This window comes from Pipra filicauda, unplaced genomic scaffold, assembly GCF_003945595.2.
Source record: "Pipra filicauda isolate LSUMZ 115617 unplaced genomic scaffold, ASM394559v2 scaffold873_size119148_pilon, whole genome shotgun sequence".
Classification (NCBI taxonomy): domain Eukaryota; kingdom Metazoa; phylum Chordata; class Aves; order Passeriformes; family Pipridae; genus Pipra; species Pipra filicauda.
In genome coordinates, this window is record NW_024105057.1 from 1 (window position 1) to 21,296 (window position 21,296).

Here is a 21,296-nt window from a genome sequence, read left to right on the forward strand (position 1 = left end):
CTCCCGCGCCAGCCGGGCCTGGGCACCCTGGGCCTCCCGCGCCCGCTGCCCCGCGAGGGACAGCGCCTCACGCAGCTCCTGCACCTGGGCAGGGGAGACGACACCCACGGGTGAGACCACAGCAGCCTCAGGTGAGCTCAGCACCCACATATCCCATTTCCCACATCCCCATATCCCATTTCCCACATCCCCATATCCCCTCATATCCCTCCCAAGTCCCCACAGGTGCCCCGCAGGTGCCCCACAGGTGCCCACCTGTCCCAGCCGCTGTCCCAGGTGGTCCCGCAGCCCCCGGTTGTGCTCCCGCAGCTCCTCCAGCGCCGCCTGCAGCCCCTCGGGGTCAGCGGGGGGGGGACTATGGGGGGGACATAGGGGGGTGCGTGGGAGGGTATAGGGGATGGATGGGGGATAAGGGGGAATACGGGATAAGGGACACCTGGGACTACAGGGGACACGTGGAGGGGCTGTAGGGGACACACAGTGGGTGTGTCCAGGAAGGGGCGTGTCCGGGGAGGGGCGTGTCCTCACTCACCTGTGTCGGGGGCCGTGTCCCACCTGAGTGGCCGCTCGGTCCCGCTCCTGCTCCGCCTGGCGCCGGCACTGCCGAGCCTCCTCCACGGCCTGGGGGCGGGGCTTGCATGGACACGCCCACCGGGGACACGCCCACCAGCCCAGCACCACCCATAGTCTGATATAGCCCCGCCCATTGTTCCTCAGCCCTGCCCACTGATCCTTAGCCCCACCCATCAGTCCTTAACCCCACCCATTGGGCCTTAGCCCCACCCATCAGTCCTTAACCCCACCCATTGGTCCTCAGCCCCACCCATCAGTCCTTAACCCCACCCATTGGGCCTTAGCCACACCTCCCTGCCCTTTAGCCTGGCCCCTTAGTCCTTTAGCCCTGCCCATTTATCATTAGCCCCGCCCTTTCCCTTGGCCCCACCCACCTCTCGCAGCCGCTGAAGCTCCTCCCCCCGTTCCCGGCACTGCGACTCCGCCTCCTGCGCCCGAAGCTCCGCCCCTGCACGGGCAGCACGGGCAGCCTGGAGCTCCGCCCACAGCAGCTGCCCCGCCTCCTGCAAACGGGGCCGGGTCAGGGACAGGCCACACCCCTCGACCACGCCCCCTTTAACCCCACCTCAGCCAGGCCCCCACCCTCTCAGAGGCTCCTCCCCCTCCCAGGCCACGCCCCCTCAGACCACACCAATTTAGCCCAAATTCAGCCACACCCCCACCAGAGGCTCCACCCCCTTAGGACCCTCCCCCTGACCACACCCACATCCCATAAAGCACCACCTACCTTTCTAAGTCCCACCCCATTTCACCAGCCACCCCTCAGACCACGCCTCTTTAGCCCCACCCACAGCCACACCTGTCATAGGCCCCGCCCCATCCAACCCCACCCCCTCCCTGGCCTCGCCCACCTGCTGCAGCCGCAGTCTCTCATTGGCCCGGTCCCTGGCCCTGCAGGCCCCGCCCATCCGGGCCTGGGCCCCACCCACAGCGATCTCCAGTGCACGCAGGGCCCCGCCCTCCACCAGGCCACGCCCTCTCTCTGCTGCCAGGCTCCGCCCCAGCGCCGCCACCTGATTGGGGAAGACCATGATTGACAGCTCACATGGGACAGGCCACGCCCCCGTCTGGGTGATGGGCAGCCCCTTGTCCCGCCCCCAGGGTGATTGACAGATTATTGCTCCACCCACCAGGGTGATGGACAGTCCTAAGCCCCTCCCACCAATGTGATTGACAGCCCCAAGCCCCACCCACCTGGTTGCTGAGGTCCCGCAGCTCCTCCTCCAGGTCCCGCCGGTGCTGGGAGGGGGGGGGACATTTGGGGGGCAGGAACCAAAATCTGGGGGGTCCCAAAGTCCAGGAGGGGTCCCAGGGTTTTGGGGAGTCCCAGGAATCCAGGAACTCCCAGAGTCCAGGCAGTCCCAAAATCTGGGGGGTCCTCGAGTCGCGGGGTCCCGGGGATTTGGGGGTCCCAGGAATCCAGGGGGTCCCAGGTGTGGGAGGGTCCCAGGGTTTTGGGGGTCCCAGGAATCCAGGGGGGCCCAGGTGTTGGAGGGTCCCAGGGATTTTGGGGGTCCCAGGAATCCAGGGGGTCCCAGGTGTGGGAGGGTCCCAGGGTTTTGGGGGTCCCAGGGATCTGGGGGGTCCCAGAGGTCCGGGGTGAGGGGGGATCCCAGGACCCCCGGGGGTCCCTCCCAGGGTGGGCAGGACCCCAAACCTTGCAGGGGGTGGGGGCGGGAGGTCACTTCCTGGGAGGTCCCAGGGGGGTCCAGGGGGATTCGGGGGGGATGGGCCAGTTCCCACGGGGTGGGGGAGGGGCGCCGAGGGCCCCGTGTCGCTGTCCCCGCCCCGTGTCCCAATTCCAGCCCGGGGCTGGCGGGGGGCCAGGGGGGCCCCGAGGGGGGCGGGGGGGCTCCGGCCAAGGGGGGAGACGGGGCGGGGAAACCCCAATGCCCGGAATCCCCCCCTCCTCCACCCCCTGGGACCCCCAAATTGGGGTCGGGGCTCCCCTGGGTACCGAGGGGTCCCCCATCACCGCGGGGTCCCCCCTCCCATCCCTGTATCCCCCCAGCTGGGGGTCTCACCCCGTACCCTGAGGGTCCCCCATCCCTGTGTCCCCCCCATCAACCGGGGGGGTCCTCACAGCCCATCCCTGTGTTCCCCCCATCCCTGTGTCCCCCCCTCATTAACTGGGGGTCATCCCCCCATCCCCTGGGAGTCCCCCCCTTTCCCCGTCCCCCCCACACCCCTCAGGAGTCCCCCCCACTCACCTGTACCAGCCTGGGGGGGCTGCGCCGCCCCCTGTCCCCCGTGTCCACCATGGGGGGGAGGCTCTGGAACAACAGAGACCCCGGGGAGACCCTACAATAACACCACAGCCCCCCCAAAGCAGCCGCAGCCCCGGGCGGGGACCCCCCGACAGCTTTGGGAGGGGCAGGTGGGGAAGGTCCGGCCTCCGGGGACCCCCTGCCCACCCTGGGGGTTCCCAGTCGCCAGTTTTTGGGGTCCCCTGCCCACCCGGGGGGGTCCCTGCCTCCCTGTCCCCCCTCACCTGTCCCGGTCCGGGCTCTGCCGGTGCCGCCCCCGCCGCAGGCACGGGACGGACCCGCGAGTGGCACCTCCGCGCTCCCCCGGGCCGGTCCCACGGGGGGGACACGGGGACACAGAGCCCGCCCTCCCCCTCCCCAACCCCCGCCCGCTCCCCCGGGCATCGCCCGGGCGGGGCCCTTCGGCTCCAGCGGCTCCCGGGCCACCCCCGCCCTGCCCGGGGGGCACCGGGGCCTCGGGGCACCCCAGGGTGTCACCTCTGCCCTCACCCGGGGGACACGGGGGGCTCGGGGCCCCCCGGATTTGGGTGGCACCTCAGGGTGTCACCTCTTTGTCTGCGGGACTCAGGTGTCCCAGGACACCCCAGAATTCGGGTGTCACCCCCAGTGTCTCCTCCTGTCTTCACCCGGGGGACTCAGGTGTCTCAGGGCACCCTGGAATTCGGGTGCCACCCCTGGGTGTCACCCCCGCCCGAGGGGACACAGGTTTCAGGGCACCCCGGAATTTGGGTGTCACCTCCTGCCCTTGCCCAGGGGTGGGAGAAGCGGTGATGTCACGGTGTGGGGGTGACGTCACAGGGAGGGGAGGGGACGGTGACACCACGTGAGTGACACAGGGGAGGGGCCAGGGGGGACAAGGGGGTCGGGGGGGGTCACACAGCGGGTGTCCCCGGTGGGAACAACACGAGGGACATCAGTGACATGGGATGACACGGGGTGACACAAATGGACTCAGGTTGGCCTACACGGGTCAACAGGGAGCAGAGCAGAGTCACGGGGGCCAACGTGGGTCAACACGGAACAGCACGGATTGACACGGGCCAACATGGGCCAATATGGATTGACACGGGCCAACATGGGCCAATATGGATTGACATGGGCCAACATGGGCCAATATGGATTGACATGGGCCAACATGGGTCAATATGGATTGACACGGGCCAACATGGGTCACTATGGATTGACATGGGCCAACATGGGCCAATATGGATTGACACGGGCCAACATGGGCCAATATGGATTGACACGGGCCAACATGGGTCACTATGGATTGACACGGGCCAACGTGGGTCACTATGGATTGACACGGGCCAACGTGGGTCACTAGGGACTGACACGGGCCAACATGGGCCAATATGGATTGACACGGGCCAACATGGGTCACTATGGATTGACACGGGCCAACGTGGGTCACTATGGATTGACACGGGCCAACGTGGGTCACTAGGGACTGACACGGGCCAACATGTGGATGCCGCGGAATTCTCCGGCCCGCCAGGGGGCGCCGCTCCCGCCCCGCGGCCGCTCCCGCCCCTCTCTGTGATCCGCATTCATTTCCGGTCTGGTCAGGCAGAAGTGACGTCAGAGAGCGGCGGCGGCGGGAGTGCGGTGAGCGGGGGAGGAGCCGGTTTGAGGGGTTCTGGGGAGCTTCTGGGGGGTCCTGGAGGGTTCTGGAAGGTTTTCGTGTCGCGACAGGTCGGTGACATCGCGCGCGGTGCTCCCGGCCGCCCCGTGACGTCATCGGCGCTGTCCGCGGCACCCGGTGACGTCACACGGGGTGTCCCCAGCCCTCGGTGACCCCCTGGAAAATGTCCCAAACCCCTGTGTCTCCTTCCCCAGGTACCGCCGGCCTCGTCACTGTCACCGTGTCCCCACTGTCCCTGTGTCCCCACTGTCCCCTCCATCCCCGTGTCTCTGACATCCTCTCCATTCCTCCATCCCTGTGTCCCCTCCATCCCTCCACCCCGGTGTCCCCGGTGTCCCCCTTTGCCCCCAGTGTCCCCCTGTCCCCGCTGTTCCCCTGTGCCCCCAGTGTCCCCCGGCGTGCCCGCGGCGATGCCGGAGGCCGTTCACTACATCCACCTGCAGAACTTCAGCCGCTCGCTGCTGGAGACGCTCAACGGGCAGCGGGTGGCGGGGCAGTTCTGCGACGTCACCGTGCGCATCCGCGAGGCCTCGCTGCGCGCCCACCGCTGCGTGCTGGCCGCGGGCAGCCCCTTCTTCCATGACAAGCTGCTGCTGGGCCACTCGGCCATCGAGGTGCCGCCCGTGGTGCCCTCGGCGGCCGTGCGGCAGCTGGTGGAGTTCCTGTACAGCGGCAGCCTCGTGGTGGCACAGTCGGAGGCGCTGCACATCCTCACCGCGGCCTCGGTGCTGCAGATCAAGACGGTCATCGACGAGTGCACCCAGATCATCTCGCAGAGCCGCGGCCCCGCCGTGATGCCCCCGGCCCAGAAACTGCCGCCGGGGCCGCCGGCGGAGCTGGAGAACTTCTCGGAGCCGTTGCCGAGCGGCCACAGCCGGAAGCAGCGGCAGCCGCTGCGCCTCGCGCCGACGCTCAAGGAGGAGGAGGAGGCGGCGGAGGAGGAAGAGGAAGATGAGGACGGCGGTGCCCAGGAGGGCGTTGTCCCGCCCGGCACGGCCCTCCCTGCTTTCCCGGCTCCAGACCCACCGTTTTTCGGTGCCCCCGAGGCATTCCCGGACACGTTCCTGGCGCCCTGGGCCGGCGATGACAGCGGCGCCGCGTTCGGGGCCGAGCGCGGGCGAGAGGCACCGTGTGGGGATGGGTTTGGGTTCGGGGCGCCCCCGGCATTGCCACCACCCTACGAGGGTGGGACAGAGGCGGGGGGAGCCCCCCCGGTGCCCACGATGCCCCCAGTGGGGCCCCTGCGTGGCCCCCAGCCCCCCTACCAGTGCGGGCACTGCCAGAAGAGCTTCAGCTCCCGCAAGAACTACACCAAGCACATGTTCATCCACTCGGGTGAGCGCGGGGGGAACACGGGGACGTGGGGGGGACACAGCGGGGGCAGGGAGGGCAGGGTGTGGGGTGTGTGCCCTGGGAGGATCCGCGTTGACTCACGGTGATCTGAGGTTGACTTGTGGACGTGCATTGCTCTTGACCCACGTTGGCCTGTGCTGACCCACGTTGGCCTGTGCTGACCCCTGTTGACTCATGCTGACCCACGCTAAGCCATGCTGACCCACGCTAAGCCATGCTGACCCACGCTAGGCCATGCTGACCCGTGCTGGTTCGTTGACCCGTGTTCACTCGTGCAGACCTGCCCCGTATTGACCCGTGTTGCCCCACATTTGTCTCTCCGCAGGTGAGAAGCCCCACCAGTGCTCCATCTGCTGGCGCTCCTTCTCCCTCCGGGACTACCTGCTGAAGCACATGGTGACCCACACGGGCGTCCGCGCCTTCCAGTGCGGCGTCTGCTGCAAACGCTTCACCCAGAAGAGCTCCCTCAACGTCCACATGCGAACCCACCGCCCCGAGCGCTTCCAGTGCCGCCTCTGCACCAAGGGCTTCTCCCACCGCACCCTCCTGGAGCGCCACGCCGCCGCCTCTCACCCCGGGCCCCCGCCGGGGCCCCCGCCGGGGCCGCCGCCGCTGCCGCCGGAAGCCGGAATGGCCGCGTGGCCGGGGACTGACGCCGCGGGCGCCGGCCCCGCTCACACGGCGTGAGGGGGCACCGGGGGGGTCTCTGCCCCCCGAATTCCTCGAAGGTGGATTTTGGGGCTCCAGGCCTGTTTGAGGGGAAACCTGGAGGAAGCTGAGCCACGGGGACGTTCCCAGGGACAGGAGAAGGGGAACAGAACAGGGGAGTCGGGAACACCCGGCAGGAGCACGGAGCAAATCCTCCTGGAAGCTGGGCAGGTGGGACACCAGGAGGTGGTTGGTGATGGCCTCGGTGGAGCTCAGGGGCTCTTCGGGTGGTGATGACATCATCAACCTGGATTTGTGCAAAGCACCTGAGGTGGATCCCAAGGAAATCCTGGAACTGAGCTGGAGAGACAGGGATTGGATGGATGGACCGTGCCCTGAGGCCAGAGGAGATGCTCCAGGGGCTGGAGAGAGTTGGGGTGTCCCACTTGGAGAAGGGAAGGATCTGGGGACACCCTTCCAGGGCCTGAATAGGCTCCAAGAGCTGGAGAAGGACTTTGGACAAGGCGTGGAGTGCCAGGACACAGGGAATGGCTTCCAGCTGGAAAAGGAGACACTTGGGTGGGATTCTGGGGAGAAATCCCTCCCTGTGAGGGCAGGGAGGGGCTGGCATGGAATTCCCAGAAAAGCTGTGGCTGCTCCATCCTGGAAGTGTCTATGGAATGTCCTTTCCCCCACCAAACCATTCCCTGGTTCTGTCACTGTGACCCCACCCCAGCCTTGGATGGACACAGGGATGGACACACGGACGGACATGGGGTCCGCCCCTTGTCCCCTCCCCCCAGGTGGCTCCTGCTCCCCCAAACAGTGGCCAGTGGGGGGTGGCTCAAATGGTCTTGGTGGCCTCTGGGGGTGACAATGAACACGGGAGGACACTGGGGAGAGAGGGGGGATTCTGGGGATGGGGGGGGGGCGTAGGGGGGACACTGGGGACACGTGGGAGGACCTGGGGAAATGGGAGGGGACTTGGGAGAATGGGGGGGACACTGGGGGACACCAGAGGGGACATGGGGGAGGACAGGAGGGGACTCGGAGGGACACTGGGGGATACTGGAGTCACTGGGGGGACATAACAGGGGACACTGGGACACAAAGAGGGGACACTGTCCCAGGGCCACCAGTGCTCAGGGCCCCTCAGCCTCTGGTCCCAGTGTCATGCGGGGCCCTCCCAGTAACACCCCCGGTACCCCCGGCAGTCCCAGTAATCTCAGTGCTCCCAGTACCGTCCAGTGCTCCCAGTATTCCCAGTCCTTCCCCAGCCCTGCAGCGCATTGGTTTCCCGACCTGTCAATCATCGACTCCGCCCCTCCCCGCCGAGCCCGGAAGCCGATTGGCCAAGCGTCACGTCTCTACAATCCCCGCCCTCCCCGTGGAGCTTCCACCGCTGATTTGCGCGTTCTCCTTCCCGCCCTTTCTCTCCCGCATGCTCCTCTCCTATTGGTCCCTTACCCCGTCAATTACTCGTCCCTCTCCCCCTTTCATTGGACCCTTTTCTGTCCATCAGGCTCAGCGGGCGGTGATTGGCCGGGCGGGGGGGCGGGCGCGGAAGCCGTGAGGGGGCTGAGGGGAGACCGGGCCACCATGTCGGGCCCTGAGGCGGCGGCGGCCAGGACGGGCCTGGAAGGGGCCGGGAAGGGCCCGAGAGCGGAGCCCTTGGGGCACCTGGAGCTGCTGGAGCACTGCGGGCGCTGCCGGGAGCGCCTGAGCCCTCAGCGGGACCCGCGGCTCCTGCCCTGCTTGCACTCGGTGTGCGGGACCTGCCTCGGCGGAGATGGAGCGGGTGAGGGGGGACTGGGGGAGCTGGGAGGCACTGGGAGCACTGGGGGGTCACTGGGAGCACTGGGGGACACTGGGAGCAATGGGGGACCCTGCCCCACTAACGAGCCGGCACAGAGGGGTGTGTGGAGTGACCCTGGTACCCCCTCTGCCCCCCCGTCCCCCCTGACCTCGTGTCCCCGCTGTCCCCGCAGTGTTCGAGTGCCCCGTGTGCCGCTACCAGTGTCCCCTGGGGGACATCCTGGACAACTTCTTCCTGCAGGACAGTGGGGCTGGAGCCACCGCAGGGCCTGAGCCCCGCCAGGTAGAGCCTCGTTAGCGTTAATTAGCGCTAATTACCGGGGGAGAGGTGGCCCAGCCTGTCCCTTGTCCTCAGAGCTGCAGCAGCTGCGAGGACAACGCGGCGGCCACGAGGTTCTGCGATGACTGCGCCGAGCCCCTGTGTGACACCTGCGTGCAGGCCCATCTCAGGGTCAGGTACACCCGGGGCCACTCCGTCCGGGACATCGGTGAGTCACTGTCCCCTCAGTGTCACTGTCACACCCCCTGTCACCCCCTGTCCCTGTGTGACACCTGCGGGCAGGCCCATCTCAGGGGCCCGCTCCCAGTCCCAGTGCTATCCTGGTGCCATTCCCATTCCCAGTGCTGTTCCCAGTCCATTCCCAGTCCCCTTCCTGTGTCATTTGTGCAGGCGGAGCTGCTCTCCAGGACATTCCCATCCCAGTCCATCCCAGTCCATTCCCACAGGCTCTGTCCCATCCCAGTCCATCCCAGTCCATTCCCACAGGCTCAGTCCCATCCCAGTCCATCCCAGTCCATTCCCACAGGCTCAGCCCCATCCCAGTCCATCCCAGTCCATCCCCACAGGCTCAGCCCCATCCCAGTCCATTCCCACAGGCTCTGTCCCATCCCAGTCCATCCCAGTCCATCCCCACAGGCTCAGCCCCATCCCAGTCCATCCCAGTCCATCCCAGTCCATCCCCACAGGCTCAGCCCCGCCCCGTTCCGGTGCCGATCCCGCTCTGGGGCCGTGCCCAGAGCACCCGGAGGAGCCCCGGGATCGGTTCTGTTCCACCTGTTCCACCCTCATGTGCCACCTGTGCCAGCTCAGCACCCACCAGGGCCACCGGTGAGTTCGTTAGCGCTCATTTGCATATTAATCAAGCATGTTAATTAGCACGGGAAAAACAGGGATTTGGGGCAAAGAGGGAATGGAAATGGGAGTTATGGACTGAAAGGGCAGCTGCTCAGGCCCCTGGAAAGGGGATTAGTTAATTAATTATGTTAATTAGTTGCTGAAGAAGAGGTGGAGATGGACTGCAGTGAATTATTAATTATTAATTAGAGATTTTCTAATAGATTTTAGGATGTTTTCGTAATGAATGATAGGGGATTTTTACTGTGTTTTTCTCTGATTGTTTCAACTTCGTGGCTGCATTGATAATTAACCCAATTATTTACTTAAACAGGCAGCTAATTAGAGGATTGACTGAATAATTAACGATCCCAGCAGCATTTGGATGCAGAAAATTTAATTTAATTAAACAGGAAATAAAATGAACCTTTTTCACAAAGTGGAAACTCCTAATTAACTACAATGATTTAGTCAACTAGTTAATGATGCTTAGTGAGGGTTGGTTACCTTATTAATGGTTTTTGAGATAACGAGAAACTTAGGTTGGGTTTTTTTCTCTCTTTTTTTGCCTGCTTCCCGCCTTTTTTCCCTTTTTCCTTTTTCCCCTTTTTCCGTTTATCCCCTTTTTTCTCGTTTTCCCCTTTCTCCCTCTTCTCCCTGTTCTGTCCCCCCGTTTCCCTCCCGGTTCCCTTGTCCCTCCGCGCTCCGGGCGCGTTCCCAGTTCCCAGAGCGTCCCCGAGGCGGCCGGTGAGCAGCAGTCGCTGCTGCTGGACGTGTCCCGCTGCCTCAGCTCCAAACTGTCCTCGCTGCGGGACTGCCAGCGGCACCTGCGCGGCCTGTGCGTGGCACCCCCGTCCCGCCCGCGTCCCCCCGTGTCCCCCCCGTGTCCCCATTCCCGGCGTTCCCGTTGTTCCCAGGCAGCGCCAGGGCTCGGAGGCGCAGCAGCGGCTGCAGGTGGAGGTGAAAATGGCCATCCTGCAGGTCATGAGGGAGCTCAACAAGCGCGGCAAGGTCCTGCTCGGGGAGGCCCAGGTGAGGGTGGCACTGTCTCCCCCAGTCCCCTCCTGTCTCCTGGGCCTGGCACTGTCCCCTCACCGTCCCTTCCCTGTCCTTGCCTCCCCAGGGGAGGGTGGCACTGTCCCCTTCTGTCCCCTGAGGCCAGGACTGTCCCCTCCATGTCCCCTCCCTGTCCCTGCTGTCCCCCCGGGTCTCCTCAGTGTCCCCCAGAAGGTGACGGAGGCGTGGCAGGAGGAGCTGGAGCGGCGGCTCCGGGCGCTGTCCCTGCTGTCTCCTGGTGTCCCCTCAGTGTCCCCATGCCCTGTGTGACCCCGGTGTCCCCCCAGAAGGTGACGGAGGCGTGGCAGGAGGAGCTGGAGCGGCGGCTCCGGGCGCTGTCGGAGCTGCAGAAGCACCACGAGCTCGTCATGTGCTTCGTGTCCCGGGCCATGGGCACCTCCCGGGGCACTGCCCTGCTGCTCTCCCACAGACTGGTGAGGCTGAGCCCCCCCAGAGCCCCCCAGGGGCAGGGACCCCCACGGTGGCACCTGGGGACACTTGGGGACCATTGGGCGACCTGTTGGTGTGACAGAGGAGTGGGCAGTGACACCCCCACCGGGCTGTGCTGGGGAGGGGCCAAAGCCCCCCAACCCCACCCTCAGACCCCTCACGTGTCCCTGGGGTGTCCCTGCACTGTCCCACGAGTCCCCAGGGTGTCCCTGCCCTGTCACACGTGTCCCCGTGGTGCTGCCCCGTGTCCCCTCGGTGTCCCTGTGACCTGTGCCCTTCCCCTCCCCCTGTCCTTCCAGATCCATTCCCAGATCCAGCGGAGCCTCCGTGTCCCGGTGGAGCGTGAGGAGCCCCCGGGGGAGCTGAAATTCCAGTGGGATCTTCCCGCCTGGACCAAGAGCGCCGAGAACTTCGGTGACACCGGGGGGGACAGGAGGGACCAGGGGGGTGACAAGTGACAAGGGGGGTGTCAGGGGGGTCTATGATGTCCCCACCTCCCCTGACACCCCTCCCCTCCCCTCCAGGCACCATCATCTCGGAGTGGCCCCTGCCCCGCCCCGGGAGCCCCCCCCCTGCCATGAGGCCCCGAGATCCCCCCCCGCCCCCACAGGTACTTGGGGGGTCCGGGGGGTGTTTTGGGGACCCCCTTGCAGCCCCCCCCCAAAATAACCCCCTGCCCCCCCCAGGTGGTGAGCAATGGGCAGGTGACCCCTAGGCTGCTCTTTCAGCCCCCCCAGAACAGGGCTGGAGGGGGGGCACAGGAGGCCCCCTGGGGGTCCCCCCCAATTGGGCGGGAGGCTCTGGGCCCCCCCCTCCCACCTCAGTTTCCCTCTGGGATCGAGGGCTTGGAATGTCCTGACTTGTCCCCCCCACACCTGGAGCCGCCGCCGGAGACCCCCAAGCTGGGTGAGGATATGGGGGGGACGTGGAGGGCACAGGGGGAGGGAGGGAACAGGGGATGGGGGAACATGAGGGGGACAGGGGGAGGGGGGACATGGGCCGATATGGGGAGAGGGGAACATGGGGGACATGGGTTGGGGGGCACAGGTTGGGGGCACGGGGGTGACATGGCGGGGAGGGATATGGGGGGACACTGGGGGGGGAACACGGGACATGAGGGGGTGGGGACATGAGTGGAGTGACAGAGGTTGGGGACATGGGGGGTGACATGGAGGGGGCACAGGGGAAGGGGACACAGACTGGGGGGTCCAGGAATTCCCTGACGTGGGATTTCCCAGCAGCCGCCGGGCCCCCCGAAAACAGCGTCACAGGAGGGGACAGGTGAGGGGGGACACCCTGTCCTTTGTTACGTCCCCTGGGACGCCCCTGTCACTTGTCACCTCTGCCCAGTCCCTCCTGTCCATTGTCACCCCCCTGGTTTCTCCTGTCCCTTGTCACCTCCCCTGGGACCCTCCTGTCCATTGTCACCCCCTCCAGTCCCTCCTGTCTCTTGTCACCCCCTCCCTGGTGACATTTGGTGGCTTTGGGGGCTCCTGGAGCCCCCCTGACCCCCTCCCCCATTATCCAGGAGGAAACCTGGGAATTCCCCCCGGGAGGAGAAGTTCGTTAAGAAGCTGCTCATTAAACGGTAACTGGGGGGGCGGGGACCTCCGGGACCCTCTTGTCACCTTTGTCCAGGGCCACCTGTCCCCCTTGTCCCATCCTTGTCACCCCCTTTGAGGGTCCCTGGCCCTTGGTCATAAGGGTCCCCCCATCTCGTCCCCTGGGCCAGGGGTTGGCGAGGACCCAGGACCCCCCTGGCCTTTGTCACCATGTCCCCAACATCCCTCTGGAGTCCCCCTGTCCCCAGCTCTCCCAGACCTTGTTCCCCTCTCCCTGGGGTCCCCCCATCCCTTGTCCTCCTGTCCCCAGGGTACCCCTTGTCCCCCCGTGTCCCTTGTTCCCCCATCCCAAACTCCCAGGATTTGTCCCCCGGGGGTGTTCCCCTGGTGCTGACCCCCCTCTCTCCCCCCAGGAGGCGTCCCCGAGGGTGCCAGGGCCCCCCCCCACGCCCCCTCAAGGTGCCACGGGTGTCCCTGGAGCGGCTGGAGCTGGGCCTGGCGCTGGACCCGGCCCTGCCCCTGCCCGCCTTCCGCGTCCTGCCGGGGCCCTCGGCCGGGCAGTTCAGCGTCATCGTCATCGAGCAGGGGGGGACAGCGCAGGGGACAGCGCAGGGGACAGCCCAGGGGACAGCCCAGGGGACACCCCCAGGGACAGCCCAGGGGACACCCCAGGGGACAGCCCAGGGGACAGCGCAGGGCACGCGGCCACAGGGACACATCCCCATCAAGGTGAGTGTGCCCCGGACCCCCGCGGTCACCTGTGCCACTTCATTGTCACCTGTCCTTTTGCAGTGTCACCTGTGCCACCCCAGTGTCCCATGTCCCCCTCCAGTGTCCCCCTGTGTCCCCCTGCCCCCTCCTAATATCCTGTTCCTCCCTGTGTACCCTCCTTATGTCCCCCTGCCCCTCCCCATGTTCCCTCCCCGTGTCCCCATTGCTCTCCAGTGTCCACCTCCATGTCCCTGCATCCCCTACTCACGTCCCCTTGTCCCTCTTCCCTATGTTCCCTCCCCATGTCCCCTCCCCATGTCCCCCTTCTGTCCCCCCCACGTCCCCCCTCACCTTTTCCTTCCCTCCCCCCCAGGAGGAGCCTCAGGAATTGGCCATCGGGGACCCCGGGGACACCAAGCCCGTGGGGCTGCTGCCCCCTCCCGCCGTGGGGGGTGTCCCCACGGAGGGTGTCCCCACGGAGGGTGTCCCCACGGAGGGTGTCCCCACGGAGGGTGTCCCCGTGGGGTGGAGTTGCCGGGTGTGCGGCCGCGCGGGGGCCGTGGTGATGTGTGACCGGTGCCAGCGCTGCTTCCACCTGCACTGCCACCTGCCCGCCCTGCTCGACGTGCCCAGGTACGGGCCCAGGATCCCAGCGGCACCTCCCTGGGATCCACTGCCCCTCGGCACCTCCCTGATCCCTGTGGGAATCGTCCCACTGACTGCAGACCTTGTGGAATGTCCGTTCCCTGTCTGTGATCCCCCCGGGAATCCCTCTGACGACCCCAAAACTTGGGGGATCTCCTGCCCCTGATTTCTCTGGGAATCCCCCACCGAGCCCAAACATCATGGGGTCTTCTTTCTCTTTCCCTGATCCTTGTGGGAATCCTGTTGCTGGCCCCAAACCTCCTGGGATCTCCCATTCCCAATGGCTCCCGGTTCCACAGCTCCGACTGGACGTGTTCGCTGTGCCAGGAGCTCCCCCCGCCCTCCGAGGCCCCCTCGGGCCAGGGAACCCCCGCCCGGCTGAGCCCCCTGGACCAGCAGGTGAGTCCCGGGGGGGATTCGGGGGGATCCAAGGGATCCCGGGGGATCCAGGGCTGCCCTCTTTCTCCCCCCCAGAGGTGTGAGCTGGTGCTGCTGGAGCTGCTGTGCCACGAGCCCTGCAGGGCCCTGCAGCGCCCGCGCGGCCTCGCGGTGAGTGGGGGCTACCGGGGGGGCTGGGGGGCTACTGAGCCATGGGGACCACCGTGAACACTTCAGGGGCTACAGGGGGGGCTACTGAGCCATGGGGACCACCATGAACACCTCAGGGGCTACGGGGGGGCTACTGAGCCATGGGGACCACCATGAACACCTCAGGGGCCACGGGGGGGCTACTGAGCCATGGGGACCACCATGAACACCTCAGGGGCCACGGGGGGGCTACTGAGCCACGGAGACCACCATGAACACCTCAGGGGCTACGGGGGGGCTACTGAGCCATGGGGACCACCATGAACACCTCAGGGGCTCCTGGGGTTTGGTGACCCTTGTGGAGTTTGATGCTCACGGGAGGGGTTTGGTGGCCCAAGCAGTGGTTTGGTAGCCCCAGGGCACATTTGAAGGCCCAAGCAGGGATTTAGTGGCCCCAGTCATGGTTTGGTAGCCCCTGACACCGTTTGGTGGCCACAGGAGGGGGGTCCCGCCCTGGACCTGACCCTGATGAGGGCGAAGCTGCAGGAGAAGCTGAGCCCCCCCTACAGGACCCCCGAGGAGTTTGCCAGGGATGCCTGGAGGGTCCTGGGACAGCTCCAGGGGACCACCGAGGTCTGGGGGGTGTCTGGGGGGTCCGGGCAGTGTCTGGGGGTCCCTGAACGTCCCTGGGGGAGGTCTGGGGGTCCCTCTGGGCATCCCTGGGGAGGTCTGGGGTGGCTTGGTGGTTTCTCTGGGTGTCTGAGAGGGTCTGGGGGTGGTCTCTGGAGGGGTTTGGGGGTCCCTGGGGAGGTCTGAGGGTCCCTCTGGGGTATCTGAGGGTCCCTGTGGGGGTCAGGGGGTGTCTCTAGGGGTCTCACCCTCATGTCCCCCCAGGACAAGGCGGGGGTCTCTGAGGGGTCTGGGGTGCTCTGGGGGGTCCCTGGGGATCTGGGGGGGTCTCTGGGGCCTCAGAGGGGGTGTCCAGCCCCCCTGACCTCCTGTGTCCCCCCAGGACAAGGTGGGGCTGCAGTCCCTGCTGAGCGTCCAGAGGTTCCTTGAGACCCGCCTGAGCCGTGTCTTCGGGGACAGGAAATTCTGGGACCACCCAGGGACCTCTCTGCAGCCTGAGCCCCCTCCCCAGGGGGGCTGGGACCACCCGGGGTCACCCCTGGCATCCTGGGACCCCAATTCTGCTGCTCCAGGGTCCTGATCCCCCTCCCGGGGGTCCTGAAACCCTCCCTGGAACCCCAATCCCCCTCCCCGGGGTCGTGATCCCCCTCCCAAGGGTCCTCAAATTCCCCCTGGGACCCCAGTTTGTTCTCTCTGGGACCCCAATCCCCCCTCTCAGGACCCCAATCCTCCTCACCAGGGTCCTGGTCCCCCCTCCAGGACCCCAGTTCTGCTCCTTGGACCTATAAAACCGCTCCTGGTCCTTCTTCACTGTGGGTCAGGATTTGCCCGGCTGTGACCCGTGGGAGGCCCGGGATGGAGCGGGGTCCTGGCAGGGACCTGCAGGCCGTGGAGAGGGAAGCCCAGGCTGGAGCAGGTTTTTCCCGGGTAGGACTTGCGGCCCCTGTGGGGGACCCACGTGGGTACAGCTCATTCCTGAAGGACTGACCCCATGGAGGAGTGACCCACGGGACAGCAGGTTGGGAAGAGCTGCTGCCCGAGGGATGGACTCACGGCAGAGTCACGGTCCATCAAGGGGAAGGACTCCAACTCCTCTCCCTGAGCAGCAGCAGAAACAACAACGGACTGTAACCCCCATTCCCTGTGCCCCTGCGCCGCTGGGGAGGAGCAGGGAGAACACGGAAGGAGGGGTGGGGGAAGGTGTTCTTAAGACTATTTGTCAGTCTTTGGTTCTTATGCTCTTAGTAATAAATTGAACTACCATCCCCACTTGGAGTCTGTTTTGCCCATCAAGGTGATCAGCCACTGACCTCTCCCAGCTCTTCTCTCGACTCATGCATTCTGAATTGCTTTTTTCTTCTGTCTTTGTCCAGTTACAGAGGGGAGAGTGAGAGAGCGGCTTTAGCGGGTACCTGGTATCTGGCCAGGGTCAACCCCCTACAGAGGGCAAACTGGTCCCAGTACAGCCCCCCCCGTAAAGATGGTGGCGCCCAGTAGAAGGAAGGGCCTCAAGCTCCGCCCCCGTGCGCGGGGATTGGTCGGTGGGGCCTGAAATTGCCGAAGTTTTCCGGAAAGAGCCGAAGGCACGAGCGGCGCCGCGCCCGGTTCGTCGCGGAGGGTCCGGTCCCGCCCCCTTTACCGGGAGGACCCGAGTTGTTCCGGAAAGAACCGAAGCGACCCCGGAACGGGCTGAGCTCCCCCCGAGCGGCTCCGGAAAGAGCCGAAGGGCCCCGGATCCCCTTCCACCCCCCTCGGGTCTGGAGACCCCCGAGGCGGCTCCTAAACTTGCCGAGCGGCTCCAGAGGGTCCCGAAGCGGTTCTGGAGGATCCCGAAGGGGCTTCGGAAAGTCACGAAGTGATTCGCGGTCGTTCCGGAACTTCCCGAACCGGTTCCGGAACTTTACGAAGCGGCTCAGGAGATCCCCGAACCCTTCCCGGACTTTCCCGAAGCGACTCCGGAAGTTGCCGAGCGTCTCCGGAAGTTGCCGAGCGGGGCGGCCCTCAGCGCTTGCCCCCGGCCCCGTCGGTCCCGGACCCCCCGAAACCCCCCGAAACCCCCCCCAAAAACCCCCAAAACCCCCCAGAAAGCCCCGAGCCGCCGCTCCCCCCGCGCCCCCCGGGGGGGCCGGCGCCGCCCCGGCCCGGGCCGGCAGGATGATCAAGCTGTTCTCGCTGAAGCAGCAGAAGAAGGAGGAGGAATCGGCCGGAGGCACCAAGAGCTCCAGCAAAAAGGCCTCGGCGGCGCAGCTGCGGATCCAGAAAGGTGCGACTGGGGCGGGCTGGGACGGACTGGGGCGGACTGGGACCAGTTACGATTCTGAGGGGGGTCAGCGACTGGGCCCAGCGGGGGTCAGAGATTGGGCCCAGTTAGGCCCTGGTAGGGGGAAGGGGCTGGACCCAGTAGAGGTCAGGTACTGGGCCCAGTAAGGGTCAGGGACTGGTCCCAGTTGTGGTCAGGTACTGGGCCCCGTAAGGGCCAGAGACAGCATTCAGTAGGGTTCCAGTTGGGGTCACGTACTGGTCCCAGTACGAGTCACATACTGGTCCCAGTAAGGCCCCACTTGGGGCAGGAACTGGTCCCAGTATAGTTCCACTGGGGGTCAGGTCCTGGTCCCAGTTGGGATCAGGTACTGTCCCAGTAAGGGTCGGGGACTGGTCCCAGTTGGGGTCACACACTGGTCCCACTGGGGACATGTCTGTGTCCCCTTTGTCCCTGTCCCCTGTGTGTCACCTGCGTCATGTCCCCGATGTCCCCTCAGTGTCCCTTTGTGTCCCCAATCCCCCCAATGTCCCCAATCGCCCCAACCCCCCCCGTGTCCCCCAGTGTCCCCCCAGTGTCCCCAGATGTCCCCAGTGTCCCCAGATGTCCCTGTTTGTCCCCAGACATCAACGAGCTGAACCTGCCCAAGACGTGTGAGATCGACTTCTCCGACCAGGACGACCTGCTGCACTTCCGGCTGCACATCTGCCCTGACGAGGTGGGACTGTCCCCAGATGTCACCTCCCCTGTCACCCGTGTCACCCCCCGTGTCACCCGTGTCACCTCCTGTCCCCCCCAGCTCCCTCCCTGATTGTCCCCCCCCTTCCCCTCGGGTCACTTTGGGGTCCCCACTGTCCCCATGTCCCCCCCTCTGACGCCCCCAATTGTCCTCTCCCATCCCTGGGGGTCCCCCCAGTGTCCCCAGCCCCTCCAGATGTTCCCCAGATGTCCCCCCGGTGACATTTCTCTGTCCCTCAGGGTTTCTACAAGGGCGGCAAATTCGTCTTCAGCTTTAAGGTGAGTCCTGGGCCACCAAACCTGTCCCTGGGCCACCAAACCCCTCCTGGGCCACCAAATCCGTCCCTGGGCCACCCCTCTTGGGCCACCAGTGGCCTTGGAAGTGTGGGGGGACACCTGGTAGCCACCCCGCCCTGAGCAGTGGCCACCAAGCCCTGCTGGGGCTGCTGTGGGTCCAAGGGGGGCCCTGGGGGCTGGTGGCCACCAAGGTGGGCCTGGTGGCCACCAGCCAGTGACCGGTGGCCGTGTCCCCCCCCAGGTGGGCCAGGGGTACCCCCACGACCCCCCCAAGGTGAAGTGCGAGACGATGGTTTATCACCCCAACATCGACCTGGAGGGCAACGTGTGCCTCAACATCCTCAGGTGGGCTACCAACATCTAGGGGGGCTACCGACATCCAGGGGGGCTACTGACAGCCCCGAGGGGGCTACCAGCCCATGGAGGGGCTACTGACAGCCCTGGGGAGCTACCAACCCACGGAGGGGCTACCAAACACCTCCCGTGGGCTCCCCCCTGGAGGGGCCGTGGCCACCTGTTGGTGTCTGTGGTGGCCAGGCTGCCCCGGGTCTGAGTGTGTCGGTCTGTCCCCGTGTCCATGTGTCCCTGATGTGTCCGTGTGTCCCTGACGTGTCTGTGTGTCCCTGACGTGTCTGTGTGTCCCTGATGTGTCCGTGTGTCCCTGACGTGTCTGTGTGTCCCTGACGTGTCTGTGTGTCCCTGATGTGTCCGTGTGTCCCTGACGTGTCTGTGTGTCCCTGACGTGTCTGTGTGTCCCTGATGTGTCCGTGTGTCCCTGACGTGTCTGTGTGTCCCTGACGTGTCTGTGTGTCCCTGACGTGTCTGTGTGTCCCTGACGTGTCCATGTGTCCCTGATGTGTCCATGTGTCCCTGACCACGTCCACGTGTCCCTGACGTGTCCGTGTGTCCCTGATGTGTCCATGTGTCCCTGACCACGTCCACGTGTCCCTGACGTGTCCGTGTGTCCGTAGGGAGGACTGGAAGCCCGTCCTGACCATCAACTCCATCATCTACGGCCTCCAGTACCTGTTCCTGGTGAGGAACACGGGGACACACCTGGGGGGACACCTGGGGACAGGGACATGGGGACACCTGGGGGGACACCTGAGGACAGGGACATGGGGACACCTGGGGGGACAGCTGGGGACAGGGACATGGGGACACCGGGGGGGGCACCAGGGGATTCAGGGAGGGCTGAGGGGCCCAGGGGGGCAGGGGCAGGTTTTGGGGTCCTTGGGGTTCTCTTAAAAGGTTTTGGGGTCCCTGGGGGGTGTTAATGGGGTTTGGGATCTGGGAAGAGTGTTTTGGGGTCTGAGGGGCTGTTAATGGAATTTGGGGTCTGGGGGGGAGTGCTTTGGGTTCTGGGGGGCTGCTACTGGGGTTTTGGGGTCCGTTCGAGCATTTTGGGGTCTGGGTTCGGCGCTCACGGGGTCTGTGCCCCCCCAGGAGCCGAACCCCGAGGACCCCCTGAACAAGGAGGCGGCCGAGGTCCTGCAGAGCAACCGGCGCCTCTTCGAGCAGAACGTGCAGCGCTCGCTGCGGGGGGGCTACGTGGGGGCCACGTACTTCGAGCGCTGCCTCAAGTGACCCCCTGCCCCGAAATCCCCCCCAAAAACACCCCCGGGACCCCCCCCAAAAATCCCTGACCCCCCTGGACCCCACAGAGCCCCCCAAAACCCCGCTCGGGGGGGCTCTGTGGGGGCCACAGACATCAAGTGACCCCCCCCCCCTAAAAAAATTCCCCCAAAAAACACCCCCGGGACTCCCCAAAAAACCCCCAAACTCCTCCCATACCCCCCCCCCCCAAAACACCCCCAGGACCCCCTAAATACCCCTTTTGGGGGGGGGAGGTGACGTGGGGGCCACTGACATCGGGACTCCCCCGGGGACCCCACATATCCCCCCCAACACCCCCAGGACCCCCCAAATTCCCCTTGTGGACCCCCCAGGACCCCCAAAGTCCCCCTGGGGACCCTCTGGGACTCCCCAGGACCCCCCTGGGAACCCCCCAGGACCTCCTGGGACCCCCCAAAATCCCCCCCCTCAGAACCCCCCAAACCCCACGCGGTACCTCCGGGGACCCCCCCAAGACCCCCCCGGGGACCCCCAAAATCCCCCCCAGGACCCCCCAAGCCCCCCCAGGACCTCCTGGGGACCTCCCAGGACCCCCCCAGGACCCCCAAAATTCCCCCCCCTATTTATTCCCCCCGGGGGTGGGGGGGGACCCCCCGTCATGGCTCGAGCGGAGATTAAAGAGCGAAGGGAACGAAGGCACTGGTTATACTGGTTTTTGCTGGTTTATACTGGGGGGGCTGGTTATATTGGTTTATACTGGGGGGGGTGGTTATACTGGGTTGTACTGGTTATACTGGAGGTGCTGGTTTATACTGGGGATACTGGTTACACTGGTTTATACTGGGAGGGGCCCAGTGTGTTCCTGGTTATAGTGGGAGGAGCAGTGGGGGTGTTAGTGGTTGTACTGAGATGGGGGTGCCGAGTTACTGGTCTCATGGTTCCCAATCTGCCCAGTGGCACCAGTTCCCCGCTCCAGTATGGCCAGTTCCCAGTGCCGGTATCCCCGGTTCCCAGTGCCAGCACTCCCGTCCCCCCAGTTCCCAATCCCGACCCCCCCGAGCCGCCAGGGGTCGCTCCTGTCTCTGCCCCGGCCCGGAAGTGCCTCTCCGGCCCCTCCTCTGTGGCCTTCCCTCCGCCACGTGACCGGGCCACGGTGACGTCACTGTTTGCGGAAGTGCCGGTAAAAGGGGCCGGGGCGATTTGGGCGAATTTAGGGCGGTTTGGGGGCATTTGGGGGCATTTGGGGATTTCAAGGGGCGCCGGGAGGGAATCTGGGGGAGTTCGAGGGGATTTCGGGGGGGTTTGGGGCGGCCGGGGGCGATTTAAAGAGCCGGGGGGTTGGCGTTTGGGGGTATTTCAGGGGCTTTTGAGAGGATTTGGGGGGATTTTAGGGAATTCGAGGGGACTTCCGGGAGCTTTGGGGACGGTT

The 21,296-nt window shown here is 65.6% G+C and overlaps 3 protein-coding genes and 1 long non-coding RNA gene across 5 annotated transcripts; 3 read left to right on the forward strand and 1 right to left on the reverse strand.

Moving 5' to 3' along the window:
• LOC120325179 lies at nucleotides 1–558 on the reverse strand. Its single transcript, XR_005567067.1, has 3 exons — nucleotides 533–558; nucleotides 256–355; nucleotides 1–84 (listed from the first exon to the last, which is right to left on the reverse strand). It is a non-coding gene; the product is annotated as an uncharacterized LOC120325179 (long non-coding RNA).
• Nucleotides 559–4,810: 4,252 nt separating this feature from the next.
• Nucleotides 4,811–6,932, forward strand: LOC113992617 (zinc finger and BTB domain-containing protein 45). The gene is made up of 2 exons (XM_027730094.2): nucleotides 4,811–5,820; nucleotides 6,164–6,932. The coding sequence occupies exons 1-2, from the start codon at nucleotides 4,896–4,898 to the stop codon at nucleotides 6,523–6,525; spliced, it is 1,287 nt and encodes a 428-aa protein (XP_027585895.1). The 5' UTR covers nucleotides 4,811–4,895; the 3' UTR covers nucleotides 6,526–6,932.
• A 1,143-nt stretch (nucleotides 6,933–8,075) lies between these two features.
• On the forward strand, nucleotides 8,076–15,935 carry LOC113992605 (transcription intermediary factor 1-beta). Of its 2 annotated transcripts, none has more exons than XM_039390809.1 (18): nucleotides 8,076–8,284; nucleotides 8,475–8,584; nucleotides 8,657–8,789; nucleotides 9,268–9,409; nucleotides 10,137–10,253; nucleotides 10,333–10,447; nucleotides 10,762–10,905; nucleotides 11,221–11,335; nucleotides 11,446–11,531; nucleotides 11,608–11,827; nucleotides 12,160–12,202; nucleotides 12,450–12,509; nucleotides 12,897–13,212; nucleotides 13,568–13,827; nucleotides 14,139–14,238; nucleotides 14,314–14,388; nucleotides 14,866–15,000; nucleotides 15,380–15,935. In XM_039390809.1, the coding sequence occupies exons 1-18, from the start codon at nucleotides 8,086–8,088 to the stop codon at nucleotides 15,575–15,577; spliced, it is 2,568 nt and encodes an 855-aa protein (XP_039246743.1). In that variant the 5' UTR covers nucleotides 8,076–8,085; the 3' UTR covers nucleotides 15,578–15,935. The 2 variants fall into 2 exon arrangements, with proteins under 2 accessions (XP_039246743.1, XP_039246744.1); XM_039390810.1 differs by having other exon boundaries at nucleotides 12,163–12,202.
• Nucleotides 15,936–16,674: 739 nt separating this feature from the next.
• Nucleotides 16,675–20,250, forward strand: LOC120325180 (NEDD8-conjugating enzyme Ubc12). The gene is made up of 6 exons (XM_039390812.1): nucleotides 16,675–17,260; nucleotides 17,881–17,975; nucleotides 18,236–18,274; nucleotides 18,534–18,637; nucleotides 19,264–19,327; nucleotides 19,739–20,250. The coding sequence occupies exons 1-6, from the start codon at nucleotides 17,152–17,154 to the stop codon at nucleotides 19,877–19,879; spliced, it is 552 nt and encodes a 183-aa protein (XP_039246746.1). The 5' UTR covers nucleotides 16,675–17,151; the 3' UTR covers nucleotides 19,880–20,250.
• Nucleotides 20,251–21,296: the final 1,046 nt, after the last annotated feature.

Coding starts and splice junctions, on each gene's coding strand:
- LOC113992617 (XM_027730094.2), top strand. CDS start 4,896: ATGCCGGAGGCCGTTCACTACATCCACCTGCAGAACTTCAGCCGCTCG. Junction 5,821..6,163: donor GCACATGTTCATCCACTCGG/GTGAGCGCGGGG, acceptor GTCTCTCCGCAG/GTGAGAAGCCCCACCAGTGC.
- LOC113992605 (XM_039390809.1), top strand. CDS start 8,086: ATGTCGGGCCCTGAGGCGGCGGCGGCCAGGACGGGCCTGGAAGGGGCC. Junction 12,203..12,449: donor AGCGTCACAGGAGGGGACAG/GTGAGGGGGGAC, acceptor CCCATTATCCAG/GAGGAAACCTGGGAATTCCC. Junction 13,828..14,138: donor GCCCTGCTCGACGTGCCCAG/GTACGGGCCCAG, acceptor CCGGTTCCACAG/CTCCGACTGGACGTGTTCGC.
- LOC120325180 (XM_039390812.1), top strand. CDS start 17,152: ATGATCAAGCTGTTCTCGCTGAAGCAGCAGAAGAAGGAGGAGGAATCG. Junction 17,976..18,235: donor TGCACATCTGCCCTGACGAG/GTGGGACTGTCC, acceptor TCTGTCCCTCAG/GGTTTCTACAAGGGCGGCAA. Junction 19,328..19,738: donor GCCTCCAGTACCTGTTCCTG/GTGAGGAACACG, acceptor GTGCCCCCCCAG/GAGCCGAACCCCGAGGACCC.